The 23,329-nt window shown below is 41.5% G+C and overlaps 1 protein-coding gene across 2 annotated transcripts in view; it reads left to right on the top strand.

Moving 5' to 3' along the window:
- The window catches only part of RELN (reelin), a 557,181-nt gene that overhangs the window by 458,340 nt on the left and 75,512 nt on the right, over positions 1–23,329 (top strand). For both annotated transcript variants that reach the window (XM_059725849.1, XM_059725848.1), the window contains exons 31-40: positions 1,804–1,880; positions 4,959–5,117; positions 6,953–7,141; positions 7,370–7,643; positions 9,242–9,382; positions 9,486–9,663; positions 13,286–13,370; positions 16,262–16,444; positions 19,105–19,276; positions 19,352–19,454. In XM_059725849.1, the coding sequence (XP_059581832.1) occupies positions 1,804–1,880; positions 4,959–5,117; positions 6,953–7,141; positions 7,370–7,643; positions 9,242–9,382; positions 9,486–9,663; positions 13,286–13,370; positions 16,262–16,444; positions 19,105–19,276; positions 19,352–19,454 (1,561 nt within the window). The remainder of the gene's footprint in view (positions 1–1,803; positions 1,881–4,958; positions 5,118–6,952; positions 7,142–7,369; positions 7,644–9,241; positions 9,383–9,485; positions 9,664–13,285; positions 13,371–16,261; positions 16,445–19,104; positions 19,277–19,351; positions 19,455–23,329) is intronic.

Raw genomic sequence — 23,329 nt, 5'->3', positions numbered from 1 at the left:
TACATAAACCAAAAAAAATCACCCACCAAATTTAGCACATTTAAAATAAAAGAAGGAAAAGTTTGAATGGTTTATGGAGTTGCTTTCTACCAGGTTTTTCACTAGATCCCAGTGGCTGCTGAAGAAGCTAAAGAGCCATGGGACAAGAGACTAACCATTGGCAAGAATCAGAAACTGACCAAGAGAAGAAAAACTGCATTCAGTAGGCATTTTCATCAAGGCAAAAGTCTGGCGACCTCAAAGTCCCATATCAGTTCCCACTGTTGTTAAATTAATGATCTGAAAAAGGAAAATGAGTAATAAGAGGACACTGTTTGTAGGTGTCACCAAGTTATTTAGGTTAGTTGTGAGAAGGAGGGATGATAAAAAGTTAAGAGTTTAAAAAGTTGAGAGACTGGACCCTATAATTTAATTGAATATTCATTCAGTGTTGATAAATTCAGACTAGTGCACATTGGAGGGAAAGATTTAAATTACTCTAACACCATACTGGGTTCTAATTGATTCTGTCATCTCAAGGAGATATGGCTATCTCTGTAAATGGTTTGATGAAAGCCTCTACACAAGAGGCAGTTATAGTCAGAAAAATTAACAAGATTTATTGTGCATAAGAATTCAGGTGAAGAATAATACAAAATATTACAATGACTTTATATTAATCAGTGTTACAGCCTCATCAGGAATGCTGTATGCTGTACTGATCACCCAGTCATATGCAGGACACAGCAAAATTAGAGAGAGTTTGGAGAAGGATAATGAGGAGGATCAAGAGCATGGAAAAATTCTCATATGAGAAACTGTTCGCCATACAAAAAAGATGAAAAAGGAGAGATATACAATAATTAATGCCATATAAAAGGCAAAGTAGGAGCTTCTGCTTTCCCTTCCTTATAATTTGAGAATATAGAGCACTCAGTTAAATTACAATGTGGGAGATTCCAAGTCAAGAGATGTACAGTACTTTCTCAAAAAATATGTAATTAAACTGTGGAATTCATGGCCACAAGAAATTATTGAGGCCAAGAATTTAAGATTAAAAAATGGACGGGATATCAGAACATCCAGAATTACCCTAATTGATTATTACTACATATTTTGTTATACATTTCTAAACTATTAGCAATCAAAAGGAGAGCTAATGTGAGGGGCAGATTATCTCATATCTGCCTCCTGAGAGGGTTTGGCACCTAGCTCTGAAGCATTAGCCACTTTCAGGGAAAGGATACTGGGCTAGAGAGACCTTTCAATACTCACCTGTATATATGCAATGTACTGGGATTCTGATTTGCTTGGTAAAATTTCAAAAATAGTAATAAATGTTTTAGCTTAATCCTTCTTTCATATCGTTCTCACAAGAGCTATTAGAAACTCCAGAGATATAGCAGCTTTAACCCATCACCTAGGAAAGCCCTGTATTGAGCTCTTAGACAGTCATTTCACAAGGACAGAAGTCCCATTGTTTTATTGACACAAGCTACATTAAAATGTTTCAGCAGGATATTTTTAATTCTTTTTCTTTCCAACTGCACTACACAGATACACTACATTTTACAGACAGCACATTTATTCAGCACAGTACCAAGTAACCACTCAAACTCTTCATGAATTGTTGGGGCTTAATACTCCCTGCCCAGGAAGAATTTCTGAGAACTTAATGGATTGTTTTATTTCAATGGAAACTTTAACTAAATAAACAGCACTCAATAATGATATAATTAAACAATCATCATCAATTAGGAAAAGTAAAAAATATTATCCATATTAGATTTATTTTCTAATGAGGCTTTTGATTGTTTTTAACAGACTAGTTCAGTTTTATGTACAAATTGGAAGCAAAGCTATTGGTTCTTCCTGCAACAAACCAAGAGCCAGGAATGAAGGTAAAATCTTTTTTCATTAGAAACCAGCTTTTATCTGTGTTTTTGTTAATTTTGACTATTTTACAATGTTAACAAAATCATTATATTATTAATGTGAATCCCTTTTTATGAAGGGTGAGGAAATCATGTATGAATTAAAGAAAACCCAAACAGTCTACTAATTATTGTTCCATATTCTGAACTCCAGTTTATCTCCATGCCATACATACCTGCTGTTAATCTATTGTTGTACCATGTTCCTTCAAATATAAGACTCTCTTGAATTTAAGGTGTATCCAACTTTCCTAACTCCCAATTTAAGAAAAAGTAAAGCATCAAATAAAGATACATTTCCATGGATACAACCTCTGTGATGCTTACAAGGGCCTCTTACTATTTTTATCTGTTTGTTTACATGTATTTAAGATCCAGATAATTTTTAGAGGAAATATTTAATTTTAAAAATGTATTAAAAGTGTACAGTCTATTACCTATTTACTTCAAGTGCAGAGGTATATAATTGAAGTCAAGGGTATGATTCAGTATAAAAAAATCTAGTTTTTACTAGCTGCACTGCAACCTTAATTTTCTCGTGCCCCTAGTTTGTCATTCCCCCTTGCTCTCCCAGATATGTTAGCCTGAAAAGAATCAAAAAGAGATTTGAAAGTGGATCCTTAACTGGTATTAACTGATGCAATTCCATTGAAAATACAGATGTGAAAATGTATGGCAGTTGAGGATCTGGCCCTATGCGTGACAATTATGGTTGTGTAAAAGCAGCTGGGAACATTATGCAATTATTTTATTGATGTCACATGCAAATGAGGCATTTAACATGTATAGCTTTTCTATCTGAGAACAAGGTGGTATTCCAAGAATCCTCAGCTTCCCATGGGAATGTTAATAGCTGTGGTAGAGGTGTTTTTAAAGCTAGTTTGTCCTGAATTGTCATACCCCTCTTCTACCAGTGAACCAGTGTGAAGCAGGTGGAATGTATTATGGGAATACTGATTTAAAAAGGACATTGCAAATGAATCAAAATAAATTGCTTGGCTGTTTATGGCTTGTTTTCTAATGTTCATCCGAAAGTATGACAACAGTACCACCAAGTGATTTGTCAGTTGGTTGTACAGCTGTTGGAAAATGTCTGAGCTTTAATCTATATCTCTATACCAATACCAAGTCTAATTGTACCTGAACAAAAATAATATTCATTCTGGAATACAAATTACCTCTGCATGGTTCTCTGCTCAGTACCAAGCCTGACTTCCATTCAGACAGAGACAGAGACACAGTCAACCCCAGAGGAGCTCTTCCAGACAGGAAAAGTATAGAAACAGATAGCATTTTTCCCCATCATTCAAAAACTTTCATATACAAAAGACTTAGCTCCACATGTGATTTGCATCCCACAGAAACTTCTCTGCCTTGGGATAATATTGGTAGTTTAAATGTAAATCTTCCACAAAGCTTTTCAGGCAGTGAAAGTACAGTTTCAGGCATAGTCAAGGCAAGAGCTCTGTTTTCATATCTAATTTTAAATCAAAATCAGACAATTTTCATTTGGGCAGAAAAAAAGGTGCTGTATTTTGTGACCCCCAACTGGAAGTCTAGCTAAATGTGCTTGGCTCATTAATGTTAAGACTTCATACAGACAATGCATCTAGAAGTTTGGGGGTTAGATCGAGTTAAAAATGGCCCCAATCTAACTTAGTAAGTATACAGGTGCTAGAAACCTGATGTGAGGAAAGTCGGGAGGAGGGGAGAGAGGTGGGTAGATTGGGGAGCGGTGGGGTGGTAGAATTGAGAAGGATGCTGGCTCTGCAGGAGGAGGCTTGGTGGGATATGGGGGCTCTCCCCACCAGCCAGGGGCTATTTTTAGATGCCGACCCCCTCCACCTCTAGACAAACAACATCCTGGTGAACCAACCCTCCTTGATCCTGTCCACTCCTCCCCCTACCTCGACTTACTTTAGTTGGCTCCTAGTACCAGTAAATGATGATAAAACCAGCACCAGGAGCAGGTTGTGGGATCAGAGATTTGGCAGTCTTGGTGGGGAAGAAGGGGAAGGCTGGTTGGTCTGTGGGGTGGGTTGTCCTTTTGGGGGTGAGGAGAGGGGCCAGGGAGCCAAAAAATAGCCTTGTTCCCAGGCGTGGTGGGAGGGGTAGGAAAAGCACAGCCCTGAGGCTTGAGCCAGCAGCTGGACTTTCCCAAGCCTGAAGATGTGCTCCAAACACATGAGTGACTGGTGCCACCTGAGTATGGGGGGCACCAGATCACTGACAGGGGGGTCTCCCAGCGGCCGATTGCCAACGGGGGGGAGGGGGGGGACTAGCAGACGGTTAACAACTGGGGGGGGGTCCACCACAGGCGATCACCAACCGGGGGGGGGGTGGAGTTCCCCAGCAGCCAATTGCCTAGCCAGCAGCAAAACTGGAAGTACACTTCTGCTGGCACTTCCAGTTTCATGACTGGTGCTTCCAGGGGGTGCACAGCCTATCTCATGGGGTGCACATGTACCCGTGTGCGTGTCACCAGTGTCCAAATGTGTAAAGAAGTTCATTTAGATTGGTCTTCCTATACCCTATCTAACTTAGTACACCCCTGAGGTACAGTTAAATTAAATGAAGTCAGCCATTTTTTGACCAATCCAACCTTCCTGAAACGTTTGTACAGTTCACAGATTGACCTATATAAGAGTCGAAGTGTAAGGTCCACATGCGGGTGAACTAAGTTAGATTAGGTCATCATTTTTAACATGATCTAATCTCCCCCTAAACTCTCCAAACTTCCGTACATACCCTAAGGCTGTCCTGATTTGCTACTTCATAGTTTGTTCAACTAAGCAATTCTCTACTCTGGTACAAATCAAGAATAAAGTCATTTGATTAAACTGTTTCCCCAAATCCAGTGCAAGTGAAAGGGGAATCAAGACAAGAAGCTTTTCTCCAAAAGCTTGTGTTAAATAAAAAATAATCTCCACTCTGCCATGGCATGTGGCTTATATTTAACGGAATCTACCTGAGTAAAAGCTGAAGGACTGGCCACGTCATTTTTCTGTGCAGTCTAAGTAAATTTCTTTTTCACTTTAAATGCAGGGCTTGTGGTTCAGTACACAAATGACAATGGAATCACCTGGCATTTGCTGCGAGAACTGGATTTCATGTCTTTCTTAGAACCGCAGATAGTTTCAATAGAACTGCCTCGTGAAGCTAAAACATCTGCAACTGCTTTCCGGTGGTGGCAACCCCAGCATGGTAGGTAGTGTGTGCTAGAATTTCAATAAGCAGCCTTCCAACTGAATCATCTGCTTTTCCCATGCTTCTAAATATATTTAAAGATTTAAAAAATTTAATTTGGGAAAAACAACCCAAAAGAGATATGGTGCCTAGTTAGAAGTAATGGTCTACTTAGGCTTGTCTTAGTCATAGTCTTGTTATGGTTATTTATACAGCACCAGAAATGTACATAGTGATTTAGAGAGCAAATAACTACACAGATCCTGCACCAAATGTTTTACAATTATAATGTAATTATTACTATAATTTTAATTTAAATATTTGAAGTGATAACCAATAAGAGGGAATGGGAAAATAAAGACAGCTTAACTAAAATGTTATGGGTTCCCAGGTGCTATTTATGATCTTGATGGCTAGTTTTGTTTATGCTTTTTGTTTGCAGTTTATAAGCTGAAGTGAATTGTCTTGGTTACGCTAGGATATAAAATGCAAGAGATGTGGCTTAATTAGGTAGTGATTTATTAAATAATTTTGAAACATCACTCAGCAATAAGTTACTCAGGGCAGGTGATCATTCTTCCTTGAGTGCTGACACCTGTTTTAGCTGTTGTCCCTACCCCTTCCAACCTGGCCCCAGACCACCTCTGGGACCTACCAACCTCCCCTGGCTTATGGGTAAAGTGGGTACTGAGTGTTAAGAGAGAGAATAGAAGTGGGTTCTTTCTTCATTGACTCAGACATTAAGTGACCAAACCCCCTTTTCCCAGTTTCCTGAGGCCCCGCTCCAAGTCCATTCCAAGCTTGAGTTCGTTAGGACATTGGTCACTAGCCCCAAAGGGGCACCAAAAGTTAGCTTGGCTGCTCCCATTCCTTCACCCCACCAGCCAGATTTGTAAGTAGTTACTGACTTCCCCAATGCCTTTGCAGATTTATCTACTTCCTAGTTCAGATCCCATCAGACCTTGTCAATGCACAAAAACTTGGCAACTCCTTGCCAAGCCCTCCATTCCAACATTTCAGATCAAATAGATTTCCCCTGAAAAGATCCTTGATTTGCCCTAAATTTCTCTGTGTCCTGGTGATGAAGGCAGTCTCTGTACAAGCCCCCAAATGAGTCACCCAAATGGCTGCTTCCTGACTGTCCAATAAACACAGTCATGTGTCTGCATTCTTGCTTATGGAGCAAGCCCCATCTCCAGCCACCCACTGTCTATTTCCCTTAAAGGCCATACAGTCACAGCTTTGTAACAGACCCTGTCCTACCAGCGGGGTGGGCTTATGACCCATTTTCTTCTTGCTGGTGAAACAACATTCCCAGAGGGGAATCTAGTATGCAAATGTGGAAAGAAATCCGGTTGATTGGGGTTTGATGGGCTGGAGACCCTACAAATAAGGAAGATAGAGGTGGGTAGGGGGAGAAAGCAAGGAGAATCTTTATGCGTGTCACTTAGAGTAGGAGTTTTCAGCCTTTTCCATAAATCTCTTTTGCTGCCAGGCCCACATCAGGACCCACTCTCATCTAGTCAGGGGCTCTTCCCATTTAGCAATATGGAAAGTACAGGAAGGTCAGGACTCCAATGCTGAAAATTTCCAATCTGTAAACAGAGGATCAAGAGTAGGAAAAGTACATTTAAAGCAGGAAAAGACCACAAAGGCACTGGTATTCAAGTTTAAGAAATAAGAAGGAAAAGGCCTGTGATCCTCAGAAATAGACACATGACAAGGTTTGGGTGATATCTTGAGCAACTGGCTAGGTATGTTTCTTCAAGCAATTTAGCTCCAGTCTGTCTCCTACAGGCCTGAAAAAACAACTTCCTGGGACTTCACTAACCTTCCAGTCCTTCTGTTTCTAGGGAAACATTCATCACAGTGGGCTCTGGATGATGTCCTCATTGGAATGAATGACAGCTCTCAGACAGGTTTTCAGGATAAATTTGATGGATCTGTGGATTTACAAGCAAGTTGGTACAGGATCCAAGGGGGCCAAGTAGATATTGACTGTCTGTCCATGGACACAGCTCTGATGTTCAACGAAAACATTGGTATGTGTCACCAAAGGAAGGTCTGTGAGCCCGTTTTATAAACTCCGGGTGTTTTGTGTCTTCACAAAATGTTTAAAATGGAAGATGCCTAAAAGTACCTAAGAATCTGTAGGGAAGAGGAGAAATGCTTGGGGGAGGGGTGGGGGTTGAAACTGAAAATGCTGATTGCAAGCAAAGTCATATACCATTCATGCCTTTGAAAATATAATTTGTTCTCTCTTTGGTTAGGAAAACCTCGTTATGCCGAGACTTGGGATTTCCATGTGTCAGCCTCCACTTTCTTGCAGTTTGAGCTGAGCATGGGCTGCAGCAAACCATTCAGCAACTCCCATGGCATTCACCTGCAGTATTCTTTAAACAATGGGAGAGACTGGCACTTGGTGACTGAGGAGTGTGTCCCTCCAACCATTGGATGCCAGCATTATACTGAGAGTTCAATTTACACATCAGAAAGGTTCCAGAACTGGAAGCGAATTACAGTCTACCTTCCACCTGCAACCATGTGAGAACTGTTGTGCTGGCAACATAGGCTTTCCTGATCTAATTTGAACACCTATACCTAATATTGGGAATATTGCTGACTACTTCTTAAATTATTGTAAAAGGAAATACTCTATTATTATATTTCATCAGATATAATATGAGCTGCAAGAGCTTGAGGAAGTACTGGATTTAGGTGGGTGAGCTCTTGAGCCCTGCCTACAACCTAACCACAAAAAGGGCTGTAAATCGAAAGGGTTTTCAAGATGCAGCAATTAAGTGCCAGAACTAATGCACTCATGAATACACTTTGGAATAAAGGCATTTCACAATCTATTCAATGTGTAATGCTATTTAAGTCTAAGATTTAAGTGCCTAAACTTTTACAATGACATGTCTCCACATCTCCCTCATTTCTCAAATTAAATGAAGCCATCATGACAGCAGTAATAAAGGCTGTACCTTCCATAGCAGAATAATATACCACCACGTGTGACAAAATTAATCATGACATTAGAGCAAATGAAAATGTGTTGTTGCCGAACCTGCCAGCCTCAGCTTCATGGGCTGGGAGGAAAATGCTATTTTTAGAAAGAATTAAACCCTACTTCATACAACGAGCATGCAGTTCTAAAACAAACATGGCAGATGCGCTGGCATCTGCCTGCCTAAATAAAAGCAGTCTGTATGTTTAGATATAACTAATAATGACAATAATACTTAGCATTTCTCAGTAGAGTGTTGTACTTCTTCAAACCACTCTGTAAAGAATAAATAGCTAAACCTTACACCACCCTGAAAGGAAAACACTGACCTGCCCTTTTATAGATAGAGAAACAGTTATACAGGGGACTTACATGACATGCAAGGTCACAATACAAGTCAATATCAACACTGGTGATAGATTCTTAATCCCACTGTGCAGTTGACAGGAAGTAGTCTTTGTCATATGCATGGCCCTATCCTGATCCTGGGGCACTTTTTAACTGAATGGTAGCAGGGTCATGTCCACAGCATGTCACTTGCCTGCACAAATCTAATATCAAACATTCAATGGAATCTTAATTCTTTATTAACTTTCCTAGCTTTTTTCTTCAGCTAAATATAATACCCTGCATGATAGGCAGCAATTCTAGAAAATATATACGTGTGTGTGTGTGTGTGTGTGTGTGTGTGTGTGTGTGTGTGTCTTTCTGTCTTTAATTCTAACCTGACACGTAGCAGTTTATAACCAACTGATTTATACTGGTAAATTGCTAGGTATACTGAACAGTCATTTGTGTGTTGCAATGAGCTATTGACTGCTAATGTACCTAATGTTTCTTGTTCAACCACCTTCCATTGGAGAACGGCCACATTTGGACCATTAATCTTAGCAATGGATTTACCATTTATGTCCAATTGTAGACAGATCACCAAGAGTACAGTACTGAAAAATAGGACTCAAAGAGTTAGATATTAGAAGGCAGTAGACATAACGCTGACATTTTAACTCAGCAATAATCCTATTGGAGTTAGTCAGAATTTTGTCTCAGAAAGGCCATCAGGATGAGGCCCAGTTTCCCCTCCAGAGCAGAACATGGTTTTTCAGTCTGAGTTGCATTTGTTCTTTTTTGCTAGCTCTCCCAGAACACGGTTCAGATGGATTCAGTCTGACTACGCTCCCAGTGCAGATTCTTGGGCTATTGATAATATTGTCCTGGCCACAGGATGTCCTTGGATGTGCTCAGGCCATGGGATCTGTGACACAGGCCACTGCATGTAAGTAAATACACTTCTTTGCGTGCTGTTTGCTTCATAAAGTGATGGTTCTATTTTAATTAGGCCAGAAAAATAATACCTTTTCCCACCAATATGTTTTCAGATGTGACCGCGGCTTTGGAGGTCCATATTGTGTTCCTGTTGCTCCTCTGCCTTCTGTTCTGAAAGATGATTTCAACAGTAACTTGCATCCTGATCTTTGGCCTGACGTCTATGGTGCCGAGAGGGGAAACTTGAATGGAGACACAATCAAATCTGGAACTGCTCTCATTTTTAAAGGGGTAGAGATTTAAATTTCAAAATTATTAAAATATCAGTCCTGTTCATAATACAAAATACATTTTTCTTTTCTTTATTTCCTGGAAATTTTTATTGTCATAGATTTAGGCAAGAAGTTGCTTTTCACTTTTGTTATTTTCTGTCCTGAACAATCACTGTGTTCAGCACAGATGCTTTTTGTGAATATTTAATATATTATTTCTGAATATTACTTTTTTCCTTCCAGTGTCATTTCTAACAAATCCCCCACATAGCCACTGAAAGAAAAAAATAACGTTTCATTTCTGTGATTTTAAAAGCTGAGTACAGAATTTGGAAACACAATTCATGTTACAGTCAATGGTATTTATGTGTCTAACTCTTGTTTGGCTTTGCAATTCTCACACGATACATTTATTTTTACAAATTTTGCATGCTGTGAATTATTCTGTAGACCTTCTTATTTAACTGCATACTTAAAGTACATTAATACATTTCATTCTTATAATATCCCTTAACATTTTTAAAGCCCTGAAAGGTTAAAAAAGTATGAAAGCCAGAATGGACCCTTTTTCCCAGTTTTGCCCTTTCCTTTAAACCCTAAGGCAGTTTTGTCCACACTAGGTTTAAACTGACACATAAGTCATTTTTAATGAGTCTAATCCACACACATTGTCGCACTATTAATTCAACACTTTGCAACTACTTGCAGCTACTACTATGGGTCTATAAATGAAATCCTAAAAATATTTAATTGCTACATTTCCATTCCAGTTCAGCAATTTTAGATAACCAGCACAGAGTGAAGAATATTAACTGTACTAAATGCAGAATAAGTCTGTTTCCTGTTGAAATATTGTAATAATCACTGACGTATTCCAATCTTGTGTTATTCTCACATAGCACTGTTAAAGGTGAGATCATTTTAAAATATGCAACTATCATATTTACTCAAATACAAGGCAAAGCTTTTTCCCCCAAACAGCATGAGGGAGGAAAGCTCCTCATCTTACATTCATATGCAAAGAAATCTGATTAAATGCATTGTCAATCATGAAACTGCTGCCAAAAGCAGCATGTGCTCAGTCATGGAAACCAACTATGAAGTTGATTAAATGCAGACAACACTGAGCATGACTATAAAACACATGGCCCATTATGGGGCAAACATGCTGATTTTTCTTTTTTTTTTTTTGGCTTAAGGCCGAATTAGTTCCAAATTCTGAATTTGTTCACATCTGTGTGGCTATACCACTGGGTAACTCTCCTCTCTCCCAGACCCATCAGTCTGAGACTTTGGATACTCCCCAATTCCATGGCAGGCATCTTACATGCAGGCCTCAAGCCTAAAGGCATTGGAATTTGAATGCCCCCTCATCATGCGTGCTCCTAACCAAAAGGCCAAAGGAGCAAGCCAAGGGGAAAGCACAAACACAGCCCACAATACTATAAAACTGTACAGCCAATTTTCCCACATTTGGGAAACTCACAAGGGTCAGCTCACCTGGAGTGCAAGGGCCAAGCCTCACCCTGAAAAAGCCTGTTGATTTTTTTATTTTTTTTTTTAAGGAAAATGTTGTGTCCCAAGTCAAATCAAACAAATCAAATCCAAATCCATGAGTCATTCAAGAACCATATGTGGCCCTGCTACTGGCAAGCATTCTCCACCCCCGCCTGGGGCTTCAGTTGCTTCCAGAACCTTTGTCAGGCATCCTACGTGCAGGCCCAAGCCCAGAGGCTTGGGGTTCAGATGCCCCCGAGTTTTGCTTGCCCTCAACCATATGGCCACAGGAGCAACCTAGGGAAGAGTCTCTCATTTCCATAAAGTCAGCATATAGCCAAGATCTTCCCACTGGACATTACCTCACTTAGGGTACTGCCCCCTGCCACATTTGTGGTTTTCTCCAGCCAGCGCGAAAACCATCTTGGTGATCATGATTTTTTTTTTAATTTAAATTTTCCGTATTCCAGGCCAAATTAGCCAAAACAAATTCCAAATCTGTGAGTCATTCCAGAACCATAAGGGGTCCTACTACTGGCAAACATCCTCCACCCCCATCTGGGGCTTCAGATGTTCCCAAATCCTTTGGCAGGCATCCTACTTAAAGGCCCAAGCCTGGAAGCTTAGGGTTTGGGTGCCCCCAAGTTTTACATAAGGCCCCAGGAGCAAGCTAGGGAGGAATTTTCTATTTGCATAAAGTGTGTATAAAGCCAAGGTTAACTATGCATTACCTATTATGTGGGTACTATCCTATGCCAGCAGAGCAGTCTTCCCTAAGTATGATTAGGAAGCCACCATGGTGATCATGGTATTTCCCCTGCCAGGCAAGCATAGGCAAGCATACACTTGATCTGAGCCCACAAGAAGCCAAGAAGCGATCACAATGTTTTTCTTTTTTTGTAAAAATATGTCTATATATATAAGGTTATATGTGTCTACACTCTGAGTATCACTCCACAAAGGAAACCTTATCCTGTTACAAAACCCACACCTGCGTACCCATACAAAGGCCTGCTGGCCATCCAAATGTGTTACAATATCCGCACCACGTGCTACACACACAAGCAACTCCTGGTCTCTCCGACCAGGCAACCCTTTCCTTTCATCCCCACCCCACTTGCAGGGTCACATACTCAGTTCACCTGTTGTCTATGTTGCTGTCGCTCCAGCTCCCACTGGAGAACCTGCTGCTGTTGTCGCTGTCCTCAGTTCCGCTTGCCTCACTGTCACTGCCCCCTTCTCCTCTCGGGGGAGGTTGGAAGGTCCTGTGCCACATGTCTCTGTGCCAGGTGGCTTTGGCCGCGTCTTCTCCATCCTCCACTGCTGATTTCTGGTAGTAGGTCTGGAGTTCGCTCAGAGCCATTTTCAAATAGCCTACTAACTCTACGTCCATGTGCCTGTACAACAGGAGGTTCCTGGCCTTCCACAGGGCACTCCTCACATGTGCTCTGCAGGCTGTTTGCATGGGGTCACATCCCTGGGGGCAGGAGAGGAAGCTGTCTTCATGCCAGATCCCTTCCATGGGCAGTAGAGTTCAGGAGGTGGAAAGTTTGTCCACACCTAACAGGAGGGTGGGGGAGGGAACACTATCCAGGAGTGCTGGAGAACTGCAGCTTGGGCGTCTCATCGGTGGGAAGTGGCCATACATTAATGGAACATGAGCTAGGTAGCATGGATCAGAGATAAACTTGCCCTAGAGTGGCATAATTTTAAGCTGCCTAAGGTGAGCTTAAAATGAGTTTCAGGTGTTAACATGTGGACAAACTAAGGGTTATGAGCTCTACACACCACAAAAAATGAATGTGTAACAAGGCCCTTAGTTCTGTTTCTTGATTTTTTTATTAACTCTTCATAGTGCTTATTTGCAAGCAAACTGAATTTTAGAAACACTCATGTAACATATCACAGTAATTATTAGCTTTTCTATAACATTTTCATCAGTAGCTCCTAGTGCACATTACACAGGAGTATCACTATTCGTATTTTACTGAAGTGGTATGAGGAGCTGAAGTGACTTGCCCAGTAACCTATTCACAGCCAAATTAGGAATTACAGCAGGATCTCCCAAGTTCTAATCCCACAAAGGAACAATGCTTTTCCCTTATGAGAAATAGTAATTCACTGTGTGTGTTCTGTATTTATAGGAAGGACTGAGAATGCTTATTTCAAGAGATCTAGATTGCACTAATACTGTGTATATCCAGTTTTCATTTAAATTTATAGCAAAAGGTAAGTTTGCTATTTATTTGCTGTCTTTTCAGTAGCTTTGCTCATACATTTTTCTTATTAGAGGGAAGCATTAAGCTTATGTTTGTAAAACTAATACAAGGGGTCATTAGATAATGCTAAAGGTTAGAACTTCTATGGCATCATTTCCTGTCTATCTCAGTACCAATTATGACCACTGTATTTAACATTTATTCAAAAGAGGCATGAAGCTAATTATAATCATGCTGTTAACTTCACTCAGTGACCACTTCTATTTTAGACTTCTTTATTCAGGGTTTTATAGCTTGGCCTTGAAATAAAATCCATGTTGTAACTTAGTATACCAAACAGTTTCTATGTAGAAAATCAAAACTATTAAAAAATCCTATTTTTCAGTACTGTCTCTGAACAAAAAAACAAACAGAATCATGTAAACTTTTTGGAACTGCAGGGATAAGAAAAAGCTTTGGGAAAAATGAACTTAGCAATTGCTTAAAATTCAAGGAGTGGCAACTTTTTGCCACCGTGGACTACTGCTTGCAATATAGCTCCTACCATAGGCTGCAGCACCATGCTGTCCCACTGATTAACAAGTGCTACAAAAGAAATAGATAGAAAAAATCAGGCAATAGGACCCCAGGGATGCTGCCTCAACTGTTGTGGCTGGGGAATGCTGCTGATTCCCTGAGTTGTTGCAGACTGGGCCCAATCTCTTCCCAAGCCAGATCCATCACCTGGGCCACAGGTTGTTAACTCATGGCTTAATTCATAAAAAGATGCTTGTACTGGATGTTTTAGCACAACAATTCCCAAACTTTGGTCTCTTGATGACTGGTGGTCCCTGTCTACATAAATGGTCTGCAGTGAACCATGGAGTTTTTCAGTTAAAAGCTACTGATTTAAATTCATCCCAATTGCTAAGAATCAAAATTAGTCATTAGTTTCCATAGGCATAATGTAAATCAATGTTTATTCCTATAGACATTCATTGGTTAAAAAACAATAATATGCTAGCATCGGAAACCAGAGCCCAATGTTTTCCCCTTCCCTTGTTATTGGGCTAGAGAGTCAGGCTCCATCTTGCTTATTCTCCTTCTGGCACCATAAATGTTGCACTTTTGGTTGCCTGGTAAACCAGCTTCAGTAGGAGGGGTGATGGTGCCCCCACTCATTCTGTTTGATAGCCCGATGGTTAGATCACTCTCCTAGGAAGTGAGAGATCTTGATTGATTTGAAACCCCTTGAGCTACAGAGGCCCTAGGTCTTTAACCTGTTTGGATGAGTGCTTTATATCAAAGCAGTTGTGCTAAAGATGGGCAGCATCACCACCAGCCACGTTGAATGAACCATAATATGGTCACACTTTGTAGCGAACTTAGTGTTGTCAGTACAAGTTAGGCTCCTCATTTCTGGGTTCTCTGTCTCAAAGTAACAGAGGTGCCCAATGTGCAACCTTGAGTCAGGATTATCAGCCCTGGAGAGAGGTGGAATTTCAGACATACCCCTCTGGCTAGCTTGCAGGGCCTAGATGTGCTGAGCAGGATCACTTCATTTAGTGAATGCCTAGCTCTCTTCATTTACTGAATAGGGTTCCTAGGTGCTTAGCCCCATCAATTTAGATCACCTAGAGCAAGAAACTTATTTTTAGGCATTGCAGTGCCTAAGTGGAGGCACCTATGAAAGGGATCTAGGTTTGACTATAACTTACTTGTTTCTCTGGTAGAGAATGAGGTCAATATCATTCTCAACATAATCGTTCTTTTTCAAACATTTTAATGTAGATTCTAAATTGGTCAATTAAAAATATATGGGTGGATTCAATTTGGAGCCTTTCCACCTGTAGTATATTTTGGCAATTTGCTGTTGTTAAAAAGGTTTATGGAAACGAGAAAAACTATAATGAACATGCCCAATAGCCCATGTTTAAAACCAAAATTGTAACAGAGAAAGTTTTCTCTTTCAAAATTCCCACTTAAAAATATTAAAAAAACAAAACAGCAAAACATTGCCAGGGTGTTTGAATATGCACTCTGGAGAATTATTATTAGACATGAGTGGGTGAAACATTATAGGCCAGATTCTCATACTCTCATCCTCTTGGTCACCGTGAGCAGAGCCTTACTTCATAGCACTCTGCAGGTGTAAGAGTATCAGAAACCAGCCCTGTGTCAATAATTAGGTATTACAGAGGGGTTTTATTCACAGCCAAAGGTACATAACATGGGAAAGCAGGATGCTCTTCTGATTAAGATTTAGGATTTTAGTCAAGAAACTTGACCTTTATTCTTAAGCCTTCCGCAGATTTCCTGGGCCAGATTAAAGTGGAAAGTATTGCTATTTATTCATTAAACTATATCGGTAAAGACCGACAGAGCTCTCTGCCAGTCAATAAGGCAATTCACATGAATAAACTTACTCACATGAGTGTTTGTGAGGACAAAGATAATGTCTTCTTTATGAGCACATATTGTAGGGACTGTGGTAGTATAGAGGATGATTATATCCAATACTCTGAGCCCGCATAAAAATAAATATTGAGTTAGTAAAAAATATTTGTGGGTTAAGGAAGAAGTATTTTTCCAATATAAAAAATGATACTGAAATTGTTTTGGGATACAAAAATTAACTTTGACGATATTTTAGAATTAATATTCATGTAAATTTAACCCTTCTGTCACTAGGATATTCCAAACTACCAGCCAAGTATATGCCTAGGAGAATACTATGTATAATAAATGCATTGTCTTGTAGCAGTTATAAAAGTTGTTATAAAAATACACCCCAATTAAATAGGATAGAAATCTTCTGTAATAAATGTCTGAGTAGCTTTATTACATTCATAGATGTGCTTTTAAGATAATATTTCTTAAAATCAGATTATAATAAATTTAAATGTATCCACTTTGCTCTAGGTACTCCAGAGAGGTCACATTCCATTCTGCTACAATACTCCATTAACGGAGGCATCACCTGGCACCTAATAGATGAGTTTTACTTCACTCAAACTACAGATGTTCTCTTCATTAATGTTCCATTACCGTACACAGCACAAACCAATGCTACCCGTTTCAAGCTCTGGCAACCTTACAACAATGGTAAATGTGCACTTCCCTTTACTTGTGTTTATCTCCAAACCTTGTACTGTTTCTTTTTCTTGTAATTTGGTCAAATCTGTTGAATGCTCAAATGAAAGCTTTACAGTATCATTACATTTGCACTTTTCTTGCAATGTTCATAATCCTGTGGTTGCTTTTAAAGAAGGTGCAATTTAATGTCAATAGGATAATATATATAAAAGTAGCAAATTGCCTGGCAAGAATGATGGGGATGGGGGGTGGGGGATGGGGAGAGAGCCCTGCGTCCAACCCCCCTCCATACCCCCCCAGTGCTCTGGGTCTGGGCCCACTGTACTCACACCACACCCCCGCTCTGGGTCTGGCCCCACTGTACCCCACCTTCCTGCCACTCCGGGTCCAGCCCCACTCCACACCCCCACACCCCTGCCACTCCAGGTCTGGGCCCTCTCTGCCCCCGCTCCCTGCTGCTCTAGTTCCAGCCCTGCTCTCGCCCCCCCTCACTCTGGGTCCAGCCCTGCTCCACCCCCTACCCCCTTGCAACTACTCCAGGTCTGGCACTGCTCCACCCTGTCCCCCCGCTGCTCCAGGTCCACCCCCCCCACACTCTGGGTCTGGCCCAGCTCTACCCTCCCACCACACCGCTCTGCATCCACCTAGCCCACATCCACCTCCCTCCTTCCCTGCCCACTGCCTCTGCCTCCCTGCTGGGGTACCACCACCATGATCCCTCCCTTCACCCTCAGGCAGGGAGGCATGGGGAAGCCCCGCTGCTCAGGCGGCTGTGGTGTGTTCGTCACCGCCATAAACTTCCCCAGCAGCAGCTCAAACTTGGGCCTGCACAGCCCAGGCTGCACAGCCAATTGCCACCCGCCCTTGCAGCAGCGCATGCACAGTTGTCCAAAAGCGTTACAGACAGACAGACACACCGACAGACAGACTAAGCTTTTTATTGTATTAGAATAATCAGGATTTGGTTTCTGAAGGGAGCAAATGTAACTTATGAAATTAAATTTTCTAGGTCTTACTCATTACTCTTAATGGGACTGATTCTCATCTACAGAGACCCCTTTACATTGCTCTGGCCATTTAAGAAGGGTTCCTAGTGTAGATGAAAATCAGGCCAAATAGGCCTTGGGATCAAGTAGGTATTAAAAGTGGCATCATAATAAGCAAATATATTGAGTGCATTGTCTTTTAGTGAAGGGAAGCTTCAACACAGTACATAAATCCACAGGGAAGTTGTCTGTTCTTCTTGAGGCTAAGATGTCCCCCATGATGAAGAGGAAATATCTCATTTGTTCTCAGTAACTTCAAAAAGATTTCATGGTATGATGATGATATCAAAATTACTGGTAACCAGTACCACCTGGTTTTGTTTCTTATTTATCTGTTGAGCTTTTTCTTATTACTTGGTTTTAGGGTATATGTGGACAGTGTACCACTTCAGGCAATTAACCAAAACCCAATTCAAATCCAATTTAAAGAATCCTACCACGATCTATCTTTCTGCTAATTCCTTCCTTCCAGTGCATATCCTTAAATAGGAAGTAACCAAGAGAGAAGGCCCTGCCGCCATCTTTCATCCTCGTCTACACCAAGGTCATTACATGGATCATCTGGCAAGAAATAGTTTTGGGAAAAGCCATCAACTTTCCCAATCAGTCCTTCCTTCAAAAATATCACGTCTGTGACACACTGAATTCCACAGCCCTCTTAGGAATGCAGAGAATATCAGCAGTGGTTCTTTTTTTCTCTTGAAGAGGTTTTAGGCATAGTGCAGAGATGATTATTCAGTTCAAGTCACAAAATATAGCACTTAATACTAGTAGTCAGACTACACTTCTGGATAATAGTTTAACAAATTGTTTTTTATAATGTACTGAAGACAGCAATGCTAGGCTTTACATATTTTTTACTGCGGAGTACTTACAAAACACAGCTTTATCATGCATTAACTTGTCATGATTTTTGAGCATGTTTCTTCTATAGCCCAATGAGCAGTCCCTCATGCAGACTCTTCCCATGGAAGCAGTGGAACTACTCATGGGGAGAACTGCTCACCAGTGGATTGAGTCTTTCAGACTGTGGCTCACAGGGCACAAACAGAAGTGGCACCTTAGGGAACTTGTATACAGTTCCCTATGAGGGTTACGTATCATTCCCCTGATCTGCCACATGGAGGAAGCAGAGAGTCTCCTCCCTATGCAGCCAGGGAGGGAGGGGAAGAGTGCAGCGAGCTGGGGTTCAGGGACCCTGGCTGGCACCCCCACCCTCAGGGGAAGGGTCCTTGGTGCCCAATGGCACTTCTCAGGGGATCCACTCCCCCAAGAGAGCCCCACAACACGAGCAAATCCCTAGCAGCCCAACTGTCTCCTAGTATCTCCTGGGCAGGCGGGGGGAGTGAGCCTGAAGACACCAGCTAGTCTAGTTGCCGGGCTTCCAGAGCAGGCTACAGCATCCCCTGCCTCCTGGCCTCAGCCAGTGCACAGAGGCTCCAAGGCCTCAGCATCAAACACCAAACATCTCTTTACTTTCGATGATGTTGTAACTTTAATGCTTTGTGTAAAGTGCTTAAAGTTACAGCATGATTGATAACCTCTGTAAGCACCCACAGGTATTTGTTCTTGCTCTCCCTTCTGCCAGTTAATCCAGGAAAATTATTCTCCCTTTTTTCTTAGGCAAGAAAGAAGAAATCTGGATTATCGATGACTTCATTATTGATGGGAACAACCTAAAGAGTCCTTTTATCCTTCTGGATACATTTGATTTTGGCCCTAAAGAAGATAACTGGTTTTTCTATCCTGGTGGGAATATTGGGCTTTATTGCCCATATACTTCAAAGGGAGCACCGTAAGTGTTAATGAATCCACCTTTAATCAATAACCTGGAAATAAATTGACATTAAATATCCTTTTTTTCTACTAGGGAGGAAGATTCTGCTATGGTATTTGTTTCAAATGAAGTTGGAGAACATTCCATTACAACAAGGGATCTGAGCGTGGACGAGAATACTATCATCCAATTCGAGGTACTCACCCATCACAAAGTAACCATCTTGTCTTCCTGCTTAGAGAGTTTTATTCTTTCTGTTTCTCATTTTTGGTGTTTTCTTTCTTTGCCAGAGATTCTGTATCATTTTCCATAATTGTAAACTATGGTTTTTCTGCTCTTTTGCAAATCTCTTTACTGTGTCTACATCAGGGGTAGGCAACCCCTGGCATGGGTGCCAGAGTGTGGCACATGAATTCATTTTGCTTGGCATGAGCACCTCAGGGCAGACGGTGGGGAAGGGGCTGGGGCTTTGCTGCCACAACAAGGATTGGGTCCCTCACAGTCCCCCACTCCCCCCACCATCGTCCACCCTGGCACACCAGCATCTTACAAATTGAGGTTGTGTGTGTTTTTGGCACTTTGCCCAAAAACATTGCTGACCCCCTGGTCTACATACATGTTGATAACAAATTGCATCCATATTCTTGTCCTCAAACTTGAAGAATTTCAACTGCCAAATAAACTCTGAAGACAAGAAAATAGAATATCAGACTATAATAAAGACTGTCATTTTACAACCTGCTGTGACACAGTGTGATGTTGCACTGCCTCCATGAGCAGACCTGGCAGACATATACCAGTAGCAATTCATTTTTTCCTTTATCCTGGCTTATTTGTACTACTGGAACCAAAGTTCCACCCATCCCTGCCCCTCCCAAATCTGTATGGAGGGGAGAGAGAATAGCAGAAGCTGCTTTTTGTCCATCTTGTCCATTAAGGCAAGAGAAGGAGCCAGTAATCGCCTATTACTTCCCCAAGCAGTACAACAGGGCAAGCAGTAATGTCTCCCTAAATAAACATTGTCTAAAAACAAATTGAAATTGTATTATTTAGAACAGGGGTGGGTAACATATGGCCTGTGGGCCATATCTGTCCTGAAGAGCCATTGAATCTGGTTCAGAGCCAAGCAGGATTTTGTTAGCTTTCAGCCATGGGCTGCAGGAACCTTCTCCCATGTTGCCCTGCAGCTGGGTAGTAGGAAGAAGTGGCAGTTGTGGCCAGGTCCTGACACTGGTCCTCCTCATACCTGAGCTAGTCATTTTGGTCCACTACCAGAAAAACATTGCCAATTCCTGATTTAGAGAGTAGTAACTTTGAAAGTCCTAGTAAGCTATACAAAATTGGTTGAAAACTAGGAGCATATAAGGAGCCAGTCCTACAAACAATTCTAGAAAGCATAATATTTACTATCATATACAGTCAGTGGGACAACTCATGGGAATAACCCTAAGGCATGGGAATTCATTTGTGGAATCTATTGAAAAAAGATTCTTTAAAGATATATATATTTATATACATTTTGTATGTGTTTAGCATTTAATTAGGTCATAGTACATTCCATCTTTATGCAACAAATGATATAAGCTTGTAAACTGTTGCTAAAACGATAGTTAAAGTAGTCCAAGAAAATTAGATTTGTCTGTGTACTCATGCACATTGCAATCTGTCATGCAACTGTTTCATAAAATATTGAACATAAACTGTTTCCTGTTTTAAAAAATAGATGAAAAGGCTGTAGAAAAAATCTTTGAGTTCACATTAAGATACTGTAAGTCTGCAGAGTGTTAACCTCATAAGACCTATATGCGGGTTTTTTTGCATTTGGTACCAGCATTGTACAAAAAGTTAAATGCTTTCAGCTAAGGGTTTTGAGGACATTAGTATAAATGAAGTGATTTTCATCTATGCTTTATTATTCCATATAGAATCATAGAAAATTAGGATTGGCAGGGACCTGAGGAGGTCTAGTCCAAACCCCTGCTCAAAACAGGACCATCCCCAACTACAGTATCCCAGCCAAGGCCTTGTCTAGCTGTTTCTTAAAAACCTCCAAGGATGGAGATTACATAACCACTCTGGGTAACCTGTTCCAGCACTTTACTACCCTCCTAGTGACTACGTTTTTCTTAATATCCAACTAAACTTCCTTTGCTGCAACTTCAGACCTTTGCTCCTTGTTCTGTCGTCTTCCACCACTGAAAATAGTCTAGCTCCATCCTCCCTGGTACCCCCACCTTAAGGTAGTTAAAAGCTGTTATTAAATCCTCTCTCATTCTTCTCTTCTCCAGACTACATAAGCCCAATTTCATCAGCCTCTCTTCAGAAGTCATGTGCCTCAGTCCCCCACCTATTTTCATTGCCCTCTGCTGGACTTTCTCCATTTTGTCTACATCCTTCCTGTAGTGGGGGGCCCAAAACTGGACACAGTACTCCAGATGTGGCCTCACCAGGGCAGACTAGGGCTGAGTAATTACTTCCCTCAATCTGCTGGTGACACTCCAGCTAATATAGCCTAGTATGCCATTAGCCTTCTTCACAACAAGGGCAGTTGGCTCGTATTCAGCTTTATTGTCCACTGCAACCCCCAGCTCCTTTTCTGCAGAGCTGCTGTACCTGGTGCTGTACCAGTTGCTGTACCTGGTGCATTGGATTGTTCTGTCCTAAGTGCAGGACTTTGCACTAGTCCTTACTGAACCTCATGAGATTTCTTTTGGTCCAGTCCTCCAATTTGTCTAATTTCTGTCTGAATCCTAGCTCTACCAGCATATCTACTACTCCCCACCCCGCTTGATGTCATCTGCAAACTTGCTGTGAGTGCACTACATCCAATCATCCAAGTCATTGATGAAGATATTGAACAAAACCAGTCCAAGGAATGACCCCATGAGGCACTCCACTTGATATCAGCTGCCAAGTAGACATCAAGCCATTGATTTACTATCCTTTGAGCTTGATGATCCAGCCAGTTTTCTATCCATTTTACAGTCCTTTCATCCAGCCTGTACTTCCTTAGCTTGCTTGCAAGAATGTTGTGGGAGACAGTATCAAAAGCATTGCTAAAGTCAAGGTATATCACGTCCACTGCTCTCTCTGCACCCACAGAGCCAGTTATCTCATCATAGAAGGCAATCAGGTTGGTCAGGCATGACTTGTCCTTGGTGAATCCATGCTGACTCCTTCTAATCACTTGCCTATGATTAGGCTGTGAATCCATGCTGACCTCGCCTGTGAAGACTGGGTGAAAAAAGCACTCAGTACTTCAGCCTTTTCTACATCGTCTGTCAATAGGTTGCCTCCCCCATTCGGTAGGGGACCATGATCCTCTTCTTCCTGACATACTTGTAGAAACCCTTCTTGTTACCCTTCATATCCCTTGCTAGCTGCAACTCCAATTGCGTCTTGGCCTTCCTTCATTCCTGCATGCCCATGCAAGACTGTTATGCTCCTTCCTAGTCATTTGTCCATGTTTCCGCTTCTTGTAAGCTTCCTTTTTTTTGCTCACTTAAAAGTTCCCTGCTAAGCCAAGCTGGTTTTTTTACCATTCTGGCTAGTCTTCTTGTGCATTGCGATGGTTCATGCCTGTGCCCTCAGTAAGATTTTTTAAAAGACAACCAGCTCTCTTGGACTCCTTTCCACTTCAAACTGACCTCCCGGGGATCCTGCCCATCAGTTCCTGCAGGAGTCAAAGACTGCTTTTCTGAAGCCCAGGGTCCATACTCTGCTACTCTCCTTTCTTTCTTTTGTTAGGAGCCTGAACTCGATCATCTTGTGCTCACTGCTGCCGAAGTTGCCATCCACTTCTGTGCTCCCCACCCGTTCTTCCCTGTTTGTGAGCAGCAGGTTAAGAAAAGCACAGGCTGTAGCAGGTCTCTCCAACACTTGTACCAGGAAGTTGTCCCCAACACTCTCCAAAACTTCACTGCTGTATTGCCCTCCCAATGGTGACTGAAGTCCCCCATGATAGCCAGGGCCTGTGAGCAGGAAACTTTAGCTAGCTGTCTGAAGAAAGGCTCATCCACCTCATCCTCCTGGTAGCCTGGTGACCTATAGCAGACACCCACCACAACATCA

The sequence above is a fragment of the Alligator mississippiensis genome, chromosome 4 (assembly GCF_030867095.1).
Source record: "Alligator mississippiensis isolate rAllMis1 chromosome 4, rAllMis1, whole genome shotgun sequence".
NCBI lineage: Eukaryota > Metazoa > Chordata > Crocodylia > Alligatoridae > Alligator > Alligator mississippiensis.
The sequence above is the reverse complement of the archived record's forward strand: the minus strand, read 5'-3'. Positions and strand labels throughout refer to the sequence as shown.